At 40.0% G+C, this 15,913-nt stretch overlaps 2 protein-coding genes across 2 annotated transcripts in view; both read right to left on the bottom strand.

Moving 5' to 3' along the window:
* Positions 1 to 15,913, bottom strand: part of LOC132403840 (potassium voltage-gated channel subfamily A member 1) — a 280,928-nt gene that overhangs the window by 107,814 nt on the left and 157,201 nt on the right. The gene's annotated exons all lie outside the window — the stretch shown is intronic.
* Positions 1,516 to 15,913, bottom strand: part of LOC132403364 (potassium voltage-gated channel subfamily A member 2-like) — an 89,408-nt gene continuing 75,010 nt past the window's right edge. The window contains 2 exon segments of the mRNA XM_059986783.1: positions 1,516 to 3,197; positions 3,200 to 3,399. Of these exon segments, the coding sequence (XP_059842766.1) occupies positions 1,812 to 3,197; positions 3,200 to 3,399 (1,586 nt within the window). The 3' untranslated portion in view covers positions 1,516 to 1,811.

Raw genomic sequence — 15,913 nt, 5'->3', positions numbered from 1 at the left:
AACTATTTACAAACTTGACATGAAAAGCCATTAACACTGAGTAATCAAAGTATGAAAATAACACAAAATAACTTTTCAGGCCCAACGCAGTAACTATTTGTCAACAGAGGGCTACCTGCCAATCAAAGGAATGCCATGCAGTAAAGCAACACCTTTTACATTGAGATCATAGTGAAGCCAGCATGATAGCTCTGTGTTGATTCTCACCATAAATCCAATGAATATCTGTACATTAAATATGAAAACAGCTGCATTAGAATGCAAGGTTCTGTGTACATGTCATGGATGTAAATAGCATAGACTTTGAGAAATATTTTAACATTACAGTATACTGTAGTTCAACAGGACTATTCATTTTCTATTAAATTGAATTTGTTGTATTATTTTATCTATTTACATGCTTAAGGCAAGTTCTCTTTTAAAAAAAAGTGAAAGACTAACCTTTGATCCTTTGATTGCAGCTGTAAACCACATGCACAAGTTTAGCTTTTTTGGCCATTTGAAGATACTGACGATCTTGTTATCAGTTCAGAATCTGATTATCAATTGATCCCATCTCAGGACTTTATAAAATGGATGTAGATTTGGGGAAGAGTGCAGTCACTGTTCTACAACATTGTCCAAATGTCACTTCCTCAATACATTCTCAAAGATAAATCAGATTCTTAGCAAGTAGCAATCCAGAATGTTTTGCTGTGATCATCTTAAAGGTGCTTCCAGTTCAAAAATGAGGGAGATTTTCCATTTCATTATTTGATTGGTTCTCTAGTGTTAACAAGTATTATTTAACAATGTTCAAACTTCTGGTACTTAATCCCAATCTTCATGTGTTCTGACAAACCAGTTTTCAGGTCTACTGTTCAAGATAAATATGCAGATTTAAAATCTGTAACTAAACAGCCATGTCAAACAGTGCATTCATTTAGATCTTTGTACAACAGGACATTTTCAATTCCATGTGTGCAACACATTAAAGGTATCATTTCCACAAAATATTTTCCAACTCTACAAGGTAAAAGACAGTCAATTGTTTAGCCAATTGTGTATATTCTATATATAAAAAAGGTAACTGCTTATCTTGGTCTGTAGTACTAGGGAGAAAATACAAAAAGCTCCAATTATCTCAATACACTGTTCAATAACTAATGCATAAACATTTATGTTTGTTTCATAAAGGCGTTGAAAAAATATAAGTAGACATAAACACCATTGCATTGATCCATTCAGTACCCCATATTTGTCTTCATTACCAATAGACTCTTAAAATGAACAATTATATTTTTCTGCTTAATTTTAGAACAGTTGCTAGAAAGCAAACAATAAACACTATTGCAAAACCTCTAAGAGGACCAGCTCTGTAATTAATCATCTTCCAGCAACCTCATTCACCTGTTGAAGTTTCTTGAATACTTTGAAGAAATAAAGCAGAAAACAAATTCAAATAGCCCACAACCCTTTCTCTTCACCAGAACTATTTCAAAAACTTACCCCCCCCCCAAAATAACAGAACAAATTTGAAGAAGTTTGTTTTCTATCACTTATTAAAGGCACAACAAATGAAAAACGGAACTGTTAAATTAATGCAAATATTGATGTGCCCCTTTCCCTTCAAGTTTAAGTTGCAGCGCCCATTCATATACCCAATTTTATTTGTATTTATTTTTGTAAGCTAAGGTATGGTGTATAAAATTAGTTTATCTTTCCATCAAATTATTCTAACTTTTGTAATCTGTACAAATGTTGTCTTTACTTCAAAATTATTCCTCCTATAGATAAACCTAATTTGTATAGTTCAAGCACCCAGCTGTTGACTACAAGTCCGTTTCAGTATTTGGATCAATACAAAGTGCGTACAGGGGCTTCCTGATGTCCGAGGTGCTGTTAGCTTTGCAATGCGTCCCTGGGCCATAGTTCACGCCATCACTGTTCTCTAAATGGTTTCCAACAGAGTTCCTGCTCTTTTTCAGATCTTCGGAGACGCTGCTCTCTGTATCGATGTCGTTGTGCAAATACTGAGCTTGCTCTTCGTTGTCAGTCTCCCGGTGGTAGAAGTAGTTGAAGTTGGACACAATGACGGGCACGGGCAGCGCGATGGTCAGCACGCCGGCGATGGCGCACAGGGATCCCACAATCTTCCCCGCCATGGTGACGGGCTTCATGTCGCCATAGCCCACGGTGGTCATCGTGACCACCGCCCACCAAAAGGCATCTGGGATGCTGGAGAAGTGGGATCTGGGCTCGTCAGCTTCGGCAAAATAGACGGCGCTGGAGAAGAGGATGACCCCGATGAAGAGGAAGAAGATGAGCAGACCCAGCTCCCTCATGCTGGCCTTGAGGGTCTGCCCCAAAATCTGAAGCCCCTTGGAGTGCCTGGACAACTTGAAGATGCGAAAGACCCGGACCAATCGAATGACCCTGAGGATGGCCAAGGACATGGCCTGTTGCCCATTGGAGACATTGGACTGCGTCTCCGCTAGCTCAGTGCCCAGCGTGATGAAGTAGGGGATGATGGACACAACATCAATGATGTTCATGATGTCCCTGGCGAAGACGGCCTTGCTCGGGCAGGCGAAAAAGCGCACCAGCAGCTCCAGGGTGAACCAGACCACACAGGTGGTCTCCACGATGAAAAAGGGGTCGCTCAGGCTGTAGTCGCCCGTTCCCCGGGTGCCGTTGGCTGACCGGTTGTAGCTGCTATCCCGGTCGTCGCGGAACTCGGGCAGGGTCTCCAAGCAGAAGATGATGATGGAGACCACGATGACCAGCACTGAGACGATGGCAATGCCGCGGGCCGGGCTCGAGCTCTCGGGGTACTCGAAGAGGAGCCAAAGTTGCTTCTGGAACTCGGGCTCGGGCAGGGGCTTCTCCTTCTCCTTGATGAAGCCCTCGTCCTCCCGAAACCTCTCCATGGCCTCGGGTCCCAGTTTGTAGAAGCGGATCTCTTCGGCGAACATGTCGATGGAGACGTTAACGGGCCGGCGGATCCTGCCGCCCGACTGGTAGAAGTAGAGGATGCCATCGAAGCAGGGCCGGTTGCGATCGAAGAAGTACTCGTTCCTGAGGGGGTCGAAGTAGCGCATCCGCTTGTCGGGGTCGCCCAGCAGGCTATCCGGGAACTGGCTCAGGGTGCCCAGCTGCGTCTCGTACCTCAGGCCGGCGATGTTGATCACCACTCGCTCCGAGCGCCCACCGCCGCCGTCCGCCACATGGCGCCGGTCCTCCTCCGCCAAGCTCTCGGGCGGCCCCGCCAGCTCGCACATGCTGCCCGCGGTGGGCACGGCGGCTCGCGGCTCGGCGCGGTCCTGGCCCGGGCGCGCCCACGAAGTGATGCCGCCGCCGCCGTCGCTGCCCCTGCTACTCGGACACCTGCTGTCTGCGGCGCCCCCGCCGTCCTCCAACCTCAGCAAAGCGATGTCCATGCCCGTTCCATTAAATATTCATCGGCGCTGCTGCCTCGCTGGTTTCGCAGCAGCGAATCAGTCGGCGCGAGGTAGGAGCGCCCGGAGACAGAGAGACAGGATGGAGACTGAGAGAGAGAGAGTGGGTGCGCTGGGAACCGGCGCTCAGCCGCGATGATCAAAACCTCACTGATAATCCCAGTGCTCGGTGATGCAAACACTTGCGATAATTTTAGCAAAATCCACGTCCGCAGTCCTTCCACTTACTCGTCAAACCTTATTCTAAATCCATAGTTCTCCTCATCATAAAACAGCCTTTCCCCAGACTGTACCGCCTCTCAATCCCCCCCCTTCCCTCACACTGGACTCGTTAATACTGACGCTATACGACTTTTTAAAACCTATACCATATACATAACCACGTCCTTCCTCCTAAATCTTCCTAAACCAAGGGTTTCCAACCTTTTTATGCCATGGACCAATACCATTAAGCAAAGGGGTCTGTCCTACTTCATCTCCTAATCCCTACTTTACTCGGTACACCAACTCCCCAGATGCTTTACCTCACCTGTCCAACGATCATGCTCATTGGAGCCAAATCACCAGCTTTAATTTTCCAGAAATCAGCCTTCCCGCCTTAAGTAAACACCATGATTTTAATGACAACACAAGTGGCTAGAAAATGAAAATAAAAAAATCAAACTGAGTGTTATTTGGTTTAAATTGCATGCTGAGTGAAAGATTGTACAGGATGTTGCCTTGTTTATAAGATGGAGGATACAGAATTTGATTGTTCATTGAACAGTGAGAGGTGTTGCAATCTCTCCCTGACTAGTGAAACAGAACTAATCAGAAAACGTCTCAGAACTGCAGCTATTTATAATTTGCATAAGGTATTCCAAGCTCACTATCATTGGAACTGCTCAATTCAAACCATCCTCCTCCTGTTTGTAAAGCTTAAGTGTAAAATATGGCTACTTCATGGTATGATTAAATAGTTTACAGTTTTTAATCCGGGAGCTTTAGAAGTGGAGTTTGTGCATCATGGCATTCAGTCAAACAGCTAGCTTGGCTTTGCATGGCAAATTCCAATTTAGATCCGTCCCCAAGCAAAGATTCTTCAAAGGCAATCCGACCAGCACAGTTGTCTGGCAAGCTTTTTATATGTACTTGCAGTAAAGTTTTAGCCACCACAATGATTCTCTATCTCTACATTTCATTCAATAAAACACTGAAGACTGACACTCTTTTCAGAAGATTGGGAAACAATATGCTCCAACCTCTACATCAGACTGAGGACATTTATTTATTTATGGATTAAAGAGCCAATTTTATAAAAATCCTGTTTACAGTGGAAAGACTTAACAACCAGGGAACCATATACAGACCTTTCTTGATTTTGCCAACCTGCTAATATAGGGCTTCCTCCAACAGGTTTGAAATTGAACTATCAGAGAGATTTGAAAAAAAAAACAGCAGTTGAGATTGAGAATTTTGTGGCTTGGAAACCATAATCAGGGAAAAGGAAACACAACGAGGTATTGTCATCAGAACGGATATGATGGAATCAAGTTGACTTGGAGCATGGAATGGAATCCTTACACAAAACAAGGTGGGAGTAAGTGGAGTCAAGATAGTTCTGAGAGCCTGTGTAGAGGATATTGGTTACCTACCCAACGAGATGAAGATGAATCAAGAAAGGGAAGTATTAGATGTGGATTGTGGGAGTGCATAAAAAGGTGATGGAACTTTACAGTTCTGTGCAAGAAGCACCCTTGCAGCCATCAATTTACCAGAGCAAGCAGTGAGGGACTGGAATAAGGGCCATTTCACTATCCCATGAAGAAACAAATATTGGGCAATAGAGCACAGAAACAGGCTCTTCAGTTGAACTGGTTCATGCTGACTATGGCATCGACCCATTTGCCCCCATTCAGCCCATACCCCTCCAAACCCCTCCCAAAGGCCTCTTAAATATTGTAGTTGTACTGTACCTGCCATGACCACTTCCTCTAGCATTCCACCTTATTCCAGGTACTCTCTACTCTCTGTATAAAGACATTACCCCTCAGGTATCTTTTAAATCTTTCCTCTCTTATAATGTGTCTGTGCCCCCTAGTTTTGAATTCCCAACCTGGAAAAAAGACAGACTGTCCAACTTATCCATACCTTCATGATTTTATGAACTTCTATGATGTCACATCTCATTCTCCTGCGCTCCAGGGAATAAAGATCCAGTGTCATTCCTCTCCCTATAACTCAGGCCCTGTATTCCAAACACCATTCTTGTAGATCCCTTCTGCAGCCTCCCCAATTTGACAACGTCTTTCCTATAACAGGGTGACAAAAACTATACATAATACTCCAGTGTAGTCTGACCAACAACTTATAAAATAACACAATGTCCATACTCCTAAACTTGATGTCCTCTCTGATGAAGGCCTGTATGCTAAATGCCTTTCTCACTACCCTGTTCACTGGTGTGGCAATTTCCAATAAACTATTCACTTGTAGTTCCATAATGCTCATTGGTATCCTGTTATTGCGTCCTAACCAAACTTGAAAATACAAAATGCATCACCTCACTTATCTAAGTCAAAAACCATTTGCCATTCCTCTCCGGTCTCCCTAACTGATCAAGATCTCTTTGTAATTCTTGTAACCGGCTTCCCTAACAAGCCCCAATTAGTATTGACAGCAAACTTGCTAATTATGCCATCTACATTCACATTCAAATCAGTTATATGAATAGCCGAGGTCCCAACACTGCTTCCTGGGGCACTCCACTAGTCAGAAGCCCCGCAGTCAAAGAATCAACCTTCAACTATCAACCTCTGCTTTCTATCATCAAGCCAGTTCTGCATCTACCTTACTCGTTGCCCCTGAGTCCCATGCAACCTAAATTTCGGACCTTGTCAAAGGCCTTTCTAAAGTGCATATAGACAATATCAACTACCTTACCTTCATCTGTCCCCTTAATTAACACTTTAAAAAATGCCAAACGATTCATCAGACATGACCTCCTATATGGAAAAGCATGCTGACTATTCCTGATCAGGCCTTGACTATCCAAGTAATGGTAGATCTTGTCCTTCAGAATTCTGTCCAGTAATTTTGCTACAGTTTAAGTCAGGCTCACTGGTGTAGTTCCCTGGCCTATCCTTACTACCCTTCTTGAATAGCAGAACAACATTAAACATCCTCCAGTCTTCTGGAACTTCACCACTGGCTAATGATGAGTAAAATATCTCTACATGGGCCTCACAATTTCTTCCCTGACATCCCATAAAGTCCAGTGCTGCACTTGATTTGGCCCTGAGAATTCACCAACCTTAATGCCCTTTGAATTTGCATATACCTCCTTCCCCATAGTATACATATATTCCAAGACATCATTATTTATTACCCTCATTTCTTTGACCTAAATAGTATTCACGGTAAACACCAAAAGGAAATGGACATGTCTTGACCCGTACCTGTTCCCAGAGATATACCTTTGATTTGGAGGAAGTTAAAAGAGAAGTTGTTTCATGGAAGAGCAAGGCAGAGCAGGGGTGGACGGAAACTGACTGGGCCTCTGTTTAAGGAAGAAGTGAATGGCCCCCCGTCTTCCTGGAGTGGGATGGAAGTGTAAGGGTATTAGAGTCAACTGAGTGAATCTGAGTCAACTGGGTGCCAGACAATAGATTACCGTGAAAGTGATCTTGAGACAAGGTAGGTTTCATGATGTGGAGCAGGAGACTAACCAAAAGGAGAGAAAAAAATAGTCAAAATATGAAGGGAGTGTGGGAGCCTCTTGTGTAGCACCTCTTAAAAGCCTCCTGACACTCCAATTATGATGCATGTAACCATATCTGCTGGTTGCCCCCTTTTCTGTTTTTTCCTAATTACAACATCAAAGCATGAACAGATTTGTTAAACATGATTTTCCTTTTATAAATCCATCTTAACTCTCCCCTGTCCTATCACGATTCTCTTTGTGCCCTTTTTCTAGTTCCCTAACAATTACAGCATTTCTTTCTGCACTGATATTCTGCTAACTTTTCCATATGTTCTCTCTTTATCAGTTTTTACACAGTAGAGTTAAATTTGCTCTCTTCCACGCTGTGGGAAATACTCTATAATAGAATTCTGAAAGATAATAACAGCACTATTTACTATTTCCATTGCTATCTCAGGCCCTGAGGATTTATTGGCTTCCAGTCACATTAATTTCTCTGATATTTATTCGTATGACAAATTTTCTCCTTCCCTCTAGAAAAGTAAATCACCACTATTTCCATGAGGGTTTCTTTCAGGCAGATGGGTACTAAATATACAGTTTGTTTAGTTTCTCTGCCATATCCTCAATCCCAAATATAGTTTCTCTTATTTCATTCTACAACTGGCCCATATGAAATTCTATTAATCTTTTCCTTTCTATATCTCTATGTATCATAGTTTGTTTTAATGATTCTCTCTAGATTAGTCTTATTTTCCTTTCCTTATCAATATTATAGTCTTCCTTTGCTGAATTCTGGAACATTCTCCAATCCATCGCTTTTTTGGCAGTATCATCTTTGACATAATACTATCTTTAAATTCTCTTGGTAGCTACAATTAGAACATTATTCTCAGATTTATGTGCCTTAACCTAAATTAATTCTTCAAATGTTACATTACTTTCCAATTACTTTTATAGATTTAATGTAGTTTCCCAAATTAACAAGGTCAAATCATGCATCTTATTTCATAGCTTGCTTTCTGTTTGGATTTAAGGTATTGTTTTTACATTAATGTACATCATTTTTACTATTTGTATGAAATCCTGTTTTATTCACTCTTCCTAAAAGGCCTCTTTACTACCAGATTTTAATTAACCTGTGTTTTCGGCACTTGGAGTGGCTCGCCATGGCACAGCTCCACCACAGTTCTAGGGGCTTGACATTTGGTGCTGCCCATGTGGAGTTTGTACATTTCCCTTGTGACCATGTGGGGTTCTTCATTTTCCCTTTATATCTTAAAGATCTCCCATTATTTTAATGTGATGCTGTCAACAACCCTTAGTTTAGTTAAATGGCAATAGGATCAAAGGGATATTATCAGCATGGGAGCAAAGGAAAACTGCAGGAGTACAGGGAAATAAGAAAGGAAAATGGACTGATGGGATTTCTCTACTGGAAGCAGTGTTGAACTGATTGCCTAAATAGCCTCCTGTGTTGTAATAAAATGAGATCAAAAATAGCCTATTCTCTTGTACAGTCTTCAGCATATCGATCTAGAAAGCTATTTCTGACACACATCACAAGCACACTTCTGTACCATATCAGACAAGAGAAGATCTGCAGATTTTTACCATATCAACTAAGTTGGTTTACATGGAACATAGAAACCTGCAGCACATCACAGGCCCTTTGGCCCACAATGTTGTGCTGACCATGTAACCTACTCTACAAAAATGCCTAGAATTTCCCTAGCGCATGGCCCTCTATTTTACTAAGTTCCATGCACCTATCTAAGATGCTCTTAAAAGACCCTATCGTATCCACCTCCACCACTGCTGCTGGCAGTGCATTCCACACACCCACCACTCTCTGTGTGGAAAAACTTACCCCTGAGATCCCCTCGGTACCTATTTCCGAGCACCTTAATACTATGCCCCCTCATGTTAGTCATTTCAGCCCTGGGAAAAAATCCTCTGGCTATCCACACAATCAAATCCCTTCATCATTTTATACACCTCTATCAGGTCACTTCTCACCCTCTGTTGCTCCAAGGAGAAAAGAAACTTAAACTCTCTCATGCTTATTGTAATACGCTAGGTGCATACTTTTAAGTATTTTAGTGGAATTTAAGCACCAGTTTTCTATCTTCTTTGATATGCAATCTCACATTATTACCCAAGATTAAGATTACCTTGCATCGATCCACAAAAAATCTCTTTAATTCTTATATCTCTAGCAGCTCCTTCACGGTTATTTACCCTCTCTACTTTTGCATCATCTGCAAATATTAATAATGTACCTTCAAAATTTGTGTGTATATAAGATGCAAGAATTAAAATGTGCAAGTGGTCTCAACAAAGACCTCAAGTTCAGGAAAATCAAAGTTTATATCACTCTCTCCAGTACGAAAAGCATTCTGGAATATCCCTCTGATCATCACACAACATTGCTCCACTAACACCACATTTTTTTGATACAGAGCTTCTTTATCAATGCAGTTATTTATTAATTAAATGTCTTTTAATATTTCTTATACAGAATATCAGCTGTAATATACATCACTGCTCTCTACATCTCTACAAAAACTTTATTATATGAATAAATTTATAAATAAATTAGTGTCTAACAAGTAAAATAGTTTGCAAAGTGGCATTGATTTAAAGTGGTTAAGCCTGAAAAGAGAATAGAAGCTTGGTGCTTACTCATCATCCAAATAAATTCTGCACACAAGATCAAGTACGTACATTAAAAAAATTTATAAGTATCCATTTGGCTGAGCTCGAGATTCAAGACCCATGTTGTCCAAGAAACACAAAATACCTGTGTTGTTAAGATAGTCTCCATCTTGCATGTTTTTAAGATTATATACTAAAGCAAAGCCCCATCTGGCTAGCATTAAAGGGGTGGAGAATTCTCCCACTTGTCTGACAAATATTCCCTGCTGAATTGATTCCCAAGGAGTCCATCAATGTGCTCATTACTGCTTGTTGCATAATGTTGGTTTGGAACAATTGGTTTGTTTGCTTCCTTAACAACCAGAAAGCTTGAAAATCTTGCTAATTTCCTAAAATTGTTAAAGAAAATATCATAATCAATGATAAGGACAGATTAATTGGCCACTGTAAATTGTAGGTGAGCTGTGGAAACGGTTGAGTAGATCTTAATGTTGAGAAGGGTTAGTGTACAATTAGTGAAAATGGGTGCTTGATAATCAGTAGGATGAAGGGCCTTTTCTGTGCTGTGTAATTCCATGACAGATTAATCAGCAATATCTTTTAACGTCCTCATTGAATTGTAAAATACTTGAGAAATGTAGTTCCAATTTATTGTTCCTAGATAAATGTTTTACTTGCTTTCCTAATTCATGTAAATGGTTATTCAATTTAGAAAATTTAATTAGCTTGTTTCTGAGGTGAAGCCTGTGTATGGTGTCAGCAAATCAGCAGTCAAATTTATGTCCCAATTATGACAGGGCCTGGTTGTTTTGTAGAAACAAAACATTTCCTCTTTTATTCTGATAGATCCTATACAGTATTGCCTAACTTGGATTATGATTGGTTTATAGATTTGCCTTTTTGCTTACTACTTTGCTGCTATTATTCTATGATTCCTGCACTGCCTATTTTTTATATTTTTTAGCTTTTCACTTTCTGCTTGCAATTTAAATAGATGCAATGGATGGAAACATCTGAGATCATATCCTGCCTTTTGGTGGAAGCTGGACACCTTCAGTTTTCTGTTACAGTGATTTAACAAAAATTCACTTTGATTTTATTCTGTCCTTAGTTTTATTAGCCATAAGAATCAGGGATCAGCTGATGTTGTTTATTGAATGGTATTTCCACTGCAAGCTTATCTGTTCCCAATGAACTCCTAAAATGTCTCTAGACATTGTAGCCCACCCGAGACTATGTTAACCTGAAGACGGCAGCTTCTAATGGTAAATTTCCTGATCCTCACAGGATTGCTTGCAATTATAAACAGCTGTGGCTAATGGGCAATGGGCTATTAATGGTAATCTCTCAGGTCACGGAGTGCATGGCCTTATCTTCTTTTAGAACAGCACCAAGGAATGCAAAAAAATTAACCCAAAAAGGTAAAAGTTCTTGGCCATTCATTTTTCAGTTCCAGTTAGTGTTTGTGTTTCTTTGAACTAAACTACTTTTCTGAAGTCCAGATATAGATAATTTTTTGATACATGTGGCTAGAAATATATGCAAGAAACACAAATACTTCTCCATTATTTCTGGACTTATCTGTCTCGATCTCATACTGCAGAATTGCAACTGACTTTTTCTGTAAACCCACAGCTCCCACCCTGTTCCCTGTAAGTGTACCAAAGCTTTTATTCAATTTCACCATCTCTGCCACATCTGTTCTCAAGATGATGACTTCTACTCCAGAGCTTCTGAAATGTCCTCCTTCTTCCAGAAATGTGGCTTCCCTTTTCCCTTATTCAATGGAACCCTCACCTGTACTGCATTTCCCAGAGTCCTGCTCTGATACCCCATTCCTACCCTATCCCTAATCACTCCAGCAAAGCAGGTCCCTTCATCCTCACCTTTCTCCCCACCAGCTTCTGCATCTGACGCATTATCCTCCATCATTTCCGCCCGCTTGAACATAATTCTGTCACCTTCTTCAGCTAGCTTCCCTGCAGAAATTCTGTCCTCGAAACTCCCTGTTCTGCTCATCCCTTCCCATCCTCTGGCATTTTCTCAGGAACCATAGAACCAAGGGAGGGACTAAAATGTCAAAAATCTGAAAACCACTCAGAGGGATGGGTTGGGAAGTAGTTGCCACAATTCTGCTGTAAAGCATTTAAAATTATTAATGGAGCTATAACTTTAAACAAAATGGTCAAATAATATCAGCTGGCCTCCCAACCACATAAGAAAGAGAGAATGCAGCTGTTAACTGCCACTCCAGCACTTCTTGTAAACACAAGGAACAAAAACAAGAAGTCCCCTCCAAATGAACATGCCATAAAACTAGCTCTAGCCCACACACCAGTGACTACCCCATAATCTGAACCCCATTGCTGGTCCCTGTGTTCTCAAATTTGTCTCCCTTATCCAAGGGCTCCACTCTCTCCTCTCTGCCCCTTGAATGTATCCTTTCACCAGTTGTCCACTCAATTTGACTGACCGTCATCCAGTAAAATAACAAAATGGTCAAACAAAACCCTACTGTTAATCTGACAGGATGTATCCATTACCCAGATTTAAATTTCCAGCTGCTAACATTCACACCCCACTTTCAATACCTCAATTCCACATATATATTAGTGTCATATTTTTGAGTATTATAATACTATTTTAAAATTTCAGAGACAGTTGAATATTGAATTAAGATACTTTCACGGCTATTTTACGCCTTCTGCTGTGTCAGTGTTTTTTACAGCTACCACCACTGCAGGAAATGTGTGCTAGAATTGTACAGTGAGAGAAATACTTCAGGTCAATGACCTAAACCTGTGGAGATAGATCATTGACCTGAAATGCAATTTATTTCTTGCTCCACTGATGCTGCCTGTTTTTCTGAGTATTCCAGACACTTCGTTTTTATTCCAGATTTCTAGCATATGCAGTTTCTCTTCACTCTTCAAATCCATCTTATAGAATTGCTTGAATTTATCTAACTTGAATATTCCCTTAAAAAGGGCACATTGCAATCTTATTGCTAATCTGAACTCAAAGCATTAAAACATTTTGCAAATGACAATAATTTTGTTTATCTTGAGTTTCTTCTTAATGAGCAGAGTTAAACATTGTAGACTTTGTTGCTGTAGAGTTAAAAAAAAAGATAAATAATTCCCATCCGTGGCTGGAAATATGGCATAGATTTTCAAAATAAAGCTGGATAGGAATTCCTTACCAACCAGTTATTCACCCACTACTTGTCTAAAGATAGGTACATGGGAAAGAAGTTTTTTTTCCCTTGAATCTGTCCATGCTTATAATTCTAGCAACTTGGTAGGAATGTTGTATCAATTACAGAATGGCCTGTTATATAAGGGATCCTCCTCTGCTTTTTATTTTCACTGATGCTGTCTAATTTTCAGTTTCTACTTTTACTCCATAAAAAGATGATGCAACACTAACTATGTAGAGAAAGAATTATTTTCTGTGGTTCTAAATAATTGTCCAGATTTAATTTTGCAAATACTTTGTTTTAAACCCAAATTTAAAAACAGCTCCTACCCACCTGAGTTACGCACACATACAATACCAATGAGCTTTTGGGAGACTGGTGGTCTGGATTTGTTGGCTAGTGCAGGATTGTGTGCATCTTCTCCCACCTGGGAACCTGGTTCGTGGCTGCAATTCTATTTATTATGTCATTGCTGCAAAACTGTTCAGGATACAGAAAGTTCACAGGAATGGAATACTGCTGAAACCTGGGGAGAACCTGTATATTGAATTTTCATTATTTTGCCTATCTGTTCTAATTTTTACAAACATAAAATATTTATTTTGTTTTTGGCAATATATTTTTGCAATTTAGGTGTCTTACTAACTCTGTAGCCAATTATCTGTCAGAATACTGAAGTGTACAATAATTGTAATCACTAAACTCATTAGATAGAATCCGAATATGCAGGTACATAAATTTTTACAAATTTAATGATCATCTAATTTATTCTGGAGCTCTCTGCATAAATCTCTGAAATACAGAGGGTACCACAGTGAAATTGGCTTGGTGTAAACTGATTCACAATAAAAATCCTACTATCCTAATTTTTCTGTATTGCCTACAGTTTTGCAGCAATGACATAATAAATAGAATTAGTTTTAATTGTACCTAGTAGAATTTTTTTGTTTAATCTGAAGCACTGAACACACTAGAAATTCTTCAAAGCATGAGAATATATTTCTCTTTCTAGCTCCTCATCTGGACAACAGTGCAACCCAGCTCCTGCTAAGCAGCTTTTCAATAACAATGAAAAGTGAATTTGCATATGTAAAATTAAAATATAACAATCATTTTGCTGCCCAAATTAGTATGTTGTCAATACCATCAGTAGAGCTTGTAAATCAACAACAATTGCACGCTCTATACTTTGAATTTCAGTGTGCCAAGTGATGGATGAAGGTGCGCTCAGCAGGAAGTCCTCTAAACTTCATTAAAGGTTAAGAAGCACACCCTGAACGATACAAAGAATGACACACTGCCTGCCCTGTTCATTTGGTAAGATTAGGCAGCATTTCCTGTCAAATTCAATGAGCTGTATACGGCAATCCATATATAATTCATAAGGAGTGTGTCGCCATCTAATATAATTCATCAAGAGATATGTGACACACCCTGAGTGCTTGAGAGATCCTACTAGGAGTTACTTACAATATACAGTAGATCACAGATATAAAATGTACAGATGTCCAAGGCAATATTAAGACTCTCCAATTCCTCTCCCACTCTCCTTCACCCGACCCTACTGCCATTCCGCACTTGACTGCTCATATACAGTTTCTTTGAAAGGCATCAATACCAATTAGCTCAGCTTCTTGCTGTGGAATGGATGCCCATATTCTCAACATGCTCTGGACAGAGAAGATTCTTCAGAAATAGCACATTATTTTTTGGTAGGAATTATATACTGTTGGTTTCCAGTTACTTGCTGATTTTGGAAATTGTGGTTCCAGCACTACTACACGTGGGATGCCATTCACCTTTGCCACCCTGAATCGCTACCAATTAGTTCTAAAATCTGTCCTGTCAGTTTCAAATGTCCTGTCATTTATCCAGTCAGGCTGAAAATTAAACAAAACCTGCAGGTGTTGGAAATCTGATATGTAGAAAGAAATAGAACTAAAAAGAATCAGATCATAGCGTTCTGAGGAAGAATTTTTGACTGAAATGTTAATTCTGTTCCTCTTGCCACAGATGCTGACTGACCAACTGGGTGTTATCGGTAAATTCTGTTTTTAACCCATTTATTCTGCTTATTCGTGAACTCCACATCGATAAATGTTATTAATTAGTCTGTTGTACAATACAACATCGAGATCCACCACATTAACCTTGTCCACAGTGTCTGTGACCTCTTTAAAGAATACAGAATTTGATTAAGTTCTGTAACCTTTTTGACTAACATGCTGAGAATCATGATTTTACTTACTTTTTTAATCTGTTCTTTTCTGCAGTAGTATTTCCAGAAGACATAGGAGCAGAATTATGCCACTTAGCCCATTCAGTTCCATTACATTTGTGTCATAATATTAAAGCGACTCATCCAATGTTACAAATGTTTGATTTCCCCCCCTGAATGAATACATGAGTGCAAATTTTGTTATCTGCTCTGGTAGTACATCTCCTTTCTAATACATTATTAAATATACATAATAGAACATTTCCCTAGGTTCTATACCAATTTCTCATATTTCCTTACAGTGTGAAAGAGGCCGTACAACCCAGCAAGTGTATGCTGGCTCTCAGGGTAATCCCATCACGCCATTCCCTCACATACTCTCCTGTGACACATTCTGTTTCATGTGCCCATCAACTTGTTTCTTGTTCTCTGACAACCCAGCTACACTAAGCATGATTTGCTATGGCCAATTAACCTACCAACTGATTCATCTCTGCGATGCGGAAGGAAACTGGAGGATTTGGGTGAAGCACATTCATTCACGATGGACAACAGGCAAACTCCACAGCACCTGAGAGCTGGTGCTCAGTGGCGTAACTCATAGTGGGGGTTTCATTCTGTTTGGCATAGGGTTTCATCCATGAGATTGATTAGTTTAATTAATAATTCAGTATTTTGTTTAAATGGGGCTTTAGTGTTTCTATGGTTAAATGTGGATG

Source organism: Hypanus sabinus, chromosome 13 (genome assembly GCF_030144855.1).
Source record: "Hypanus sabinus isolate sHypSab1 chromosome 13, sHypSab1.hap1, whole genome shotgun sequence".
In the NCBI taxonomy this organism is placed as follows: domain Eukaryota; kingdom Metazoa; phylum Chordata; class Chondrichthyes; order Myliobatiformes; family Dasyatidae; genus Hypanus; species Hypanus sabinus.
The sequence above is the reverse complement of the archived record's forward strand: the minus strand, read 5'-3'. Positions and strand labels throughout refer to the sequence as shown.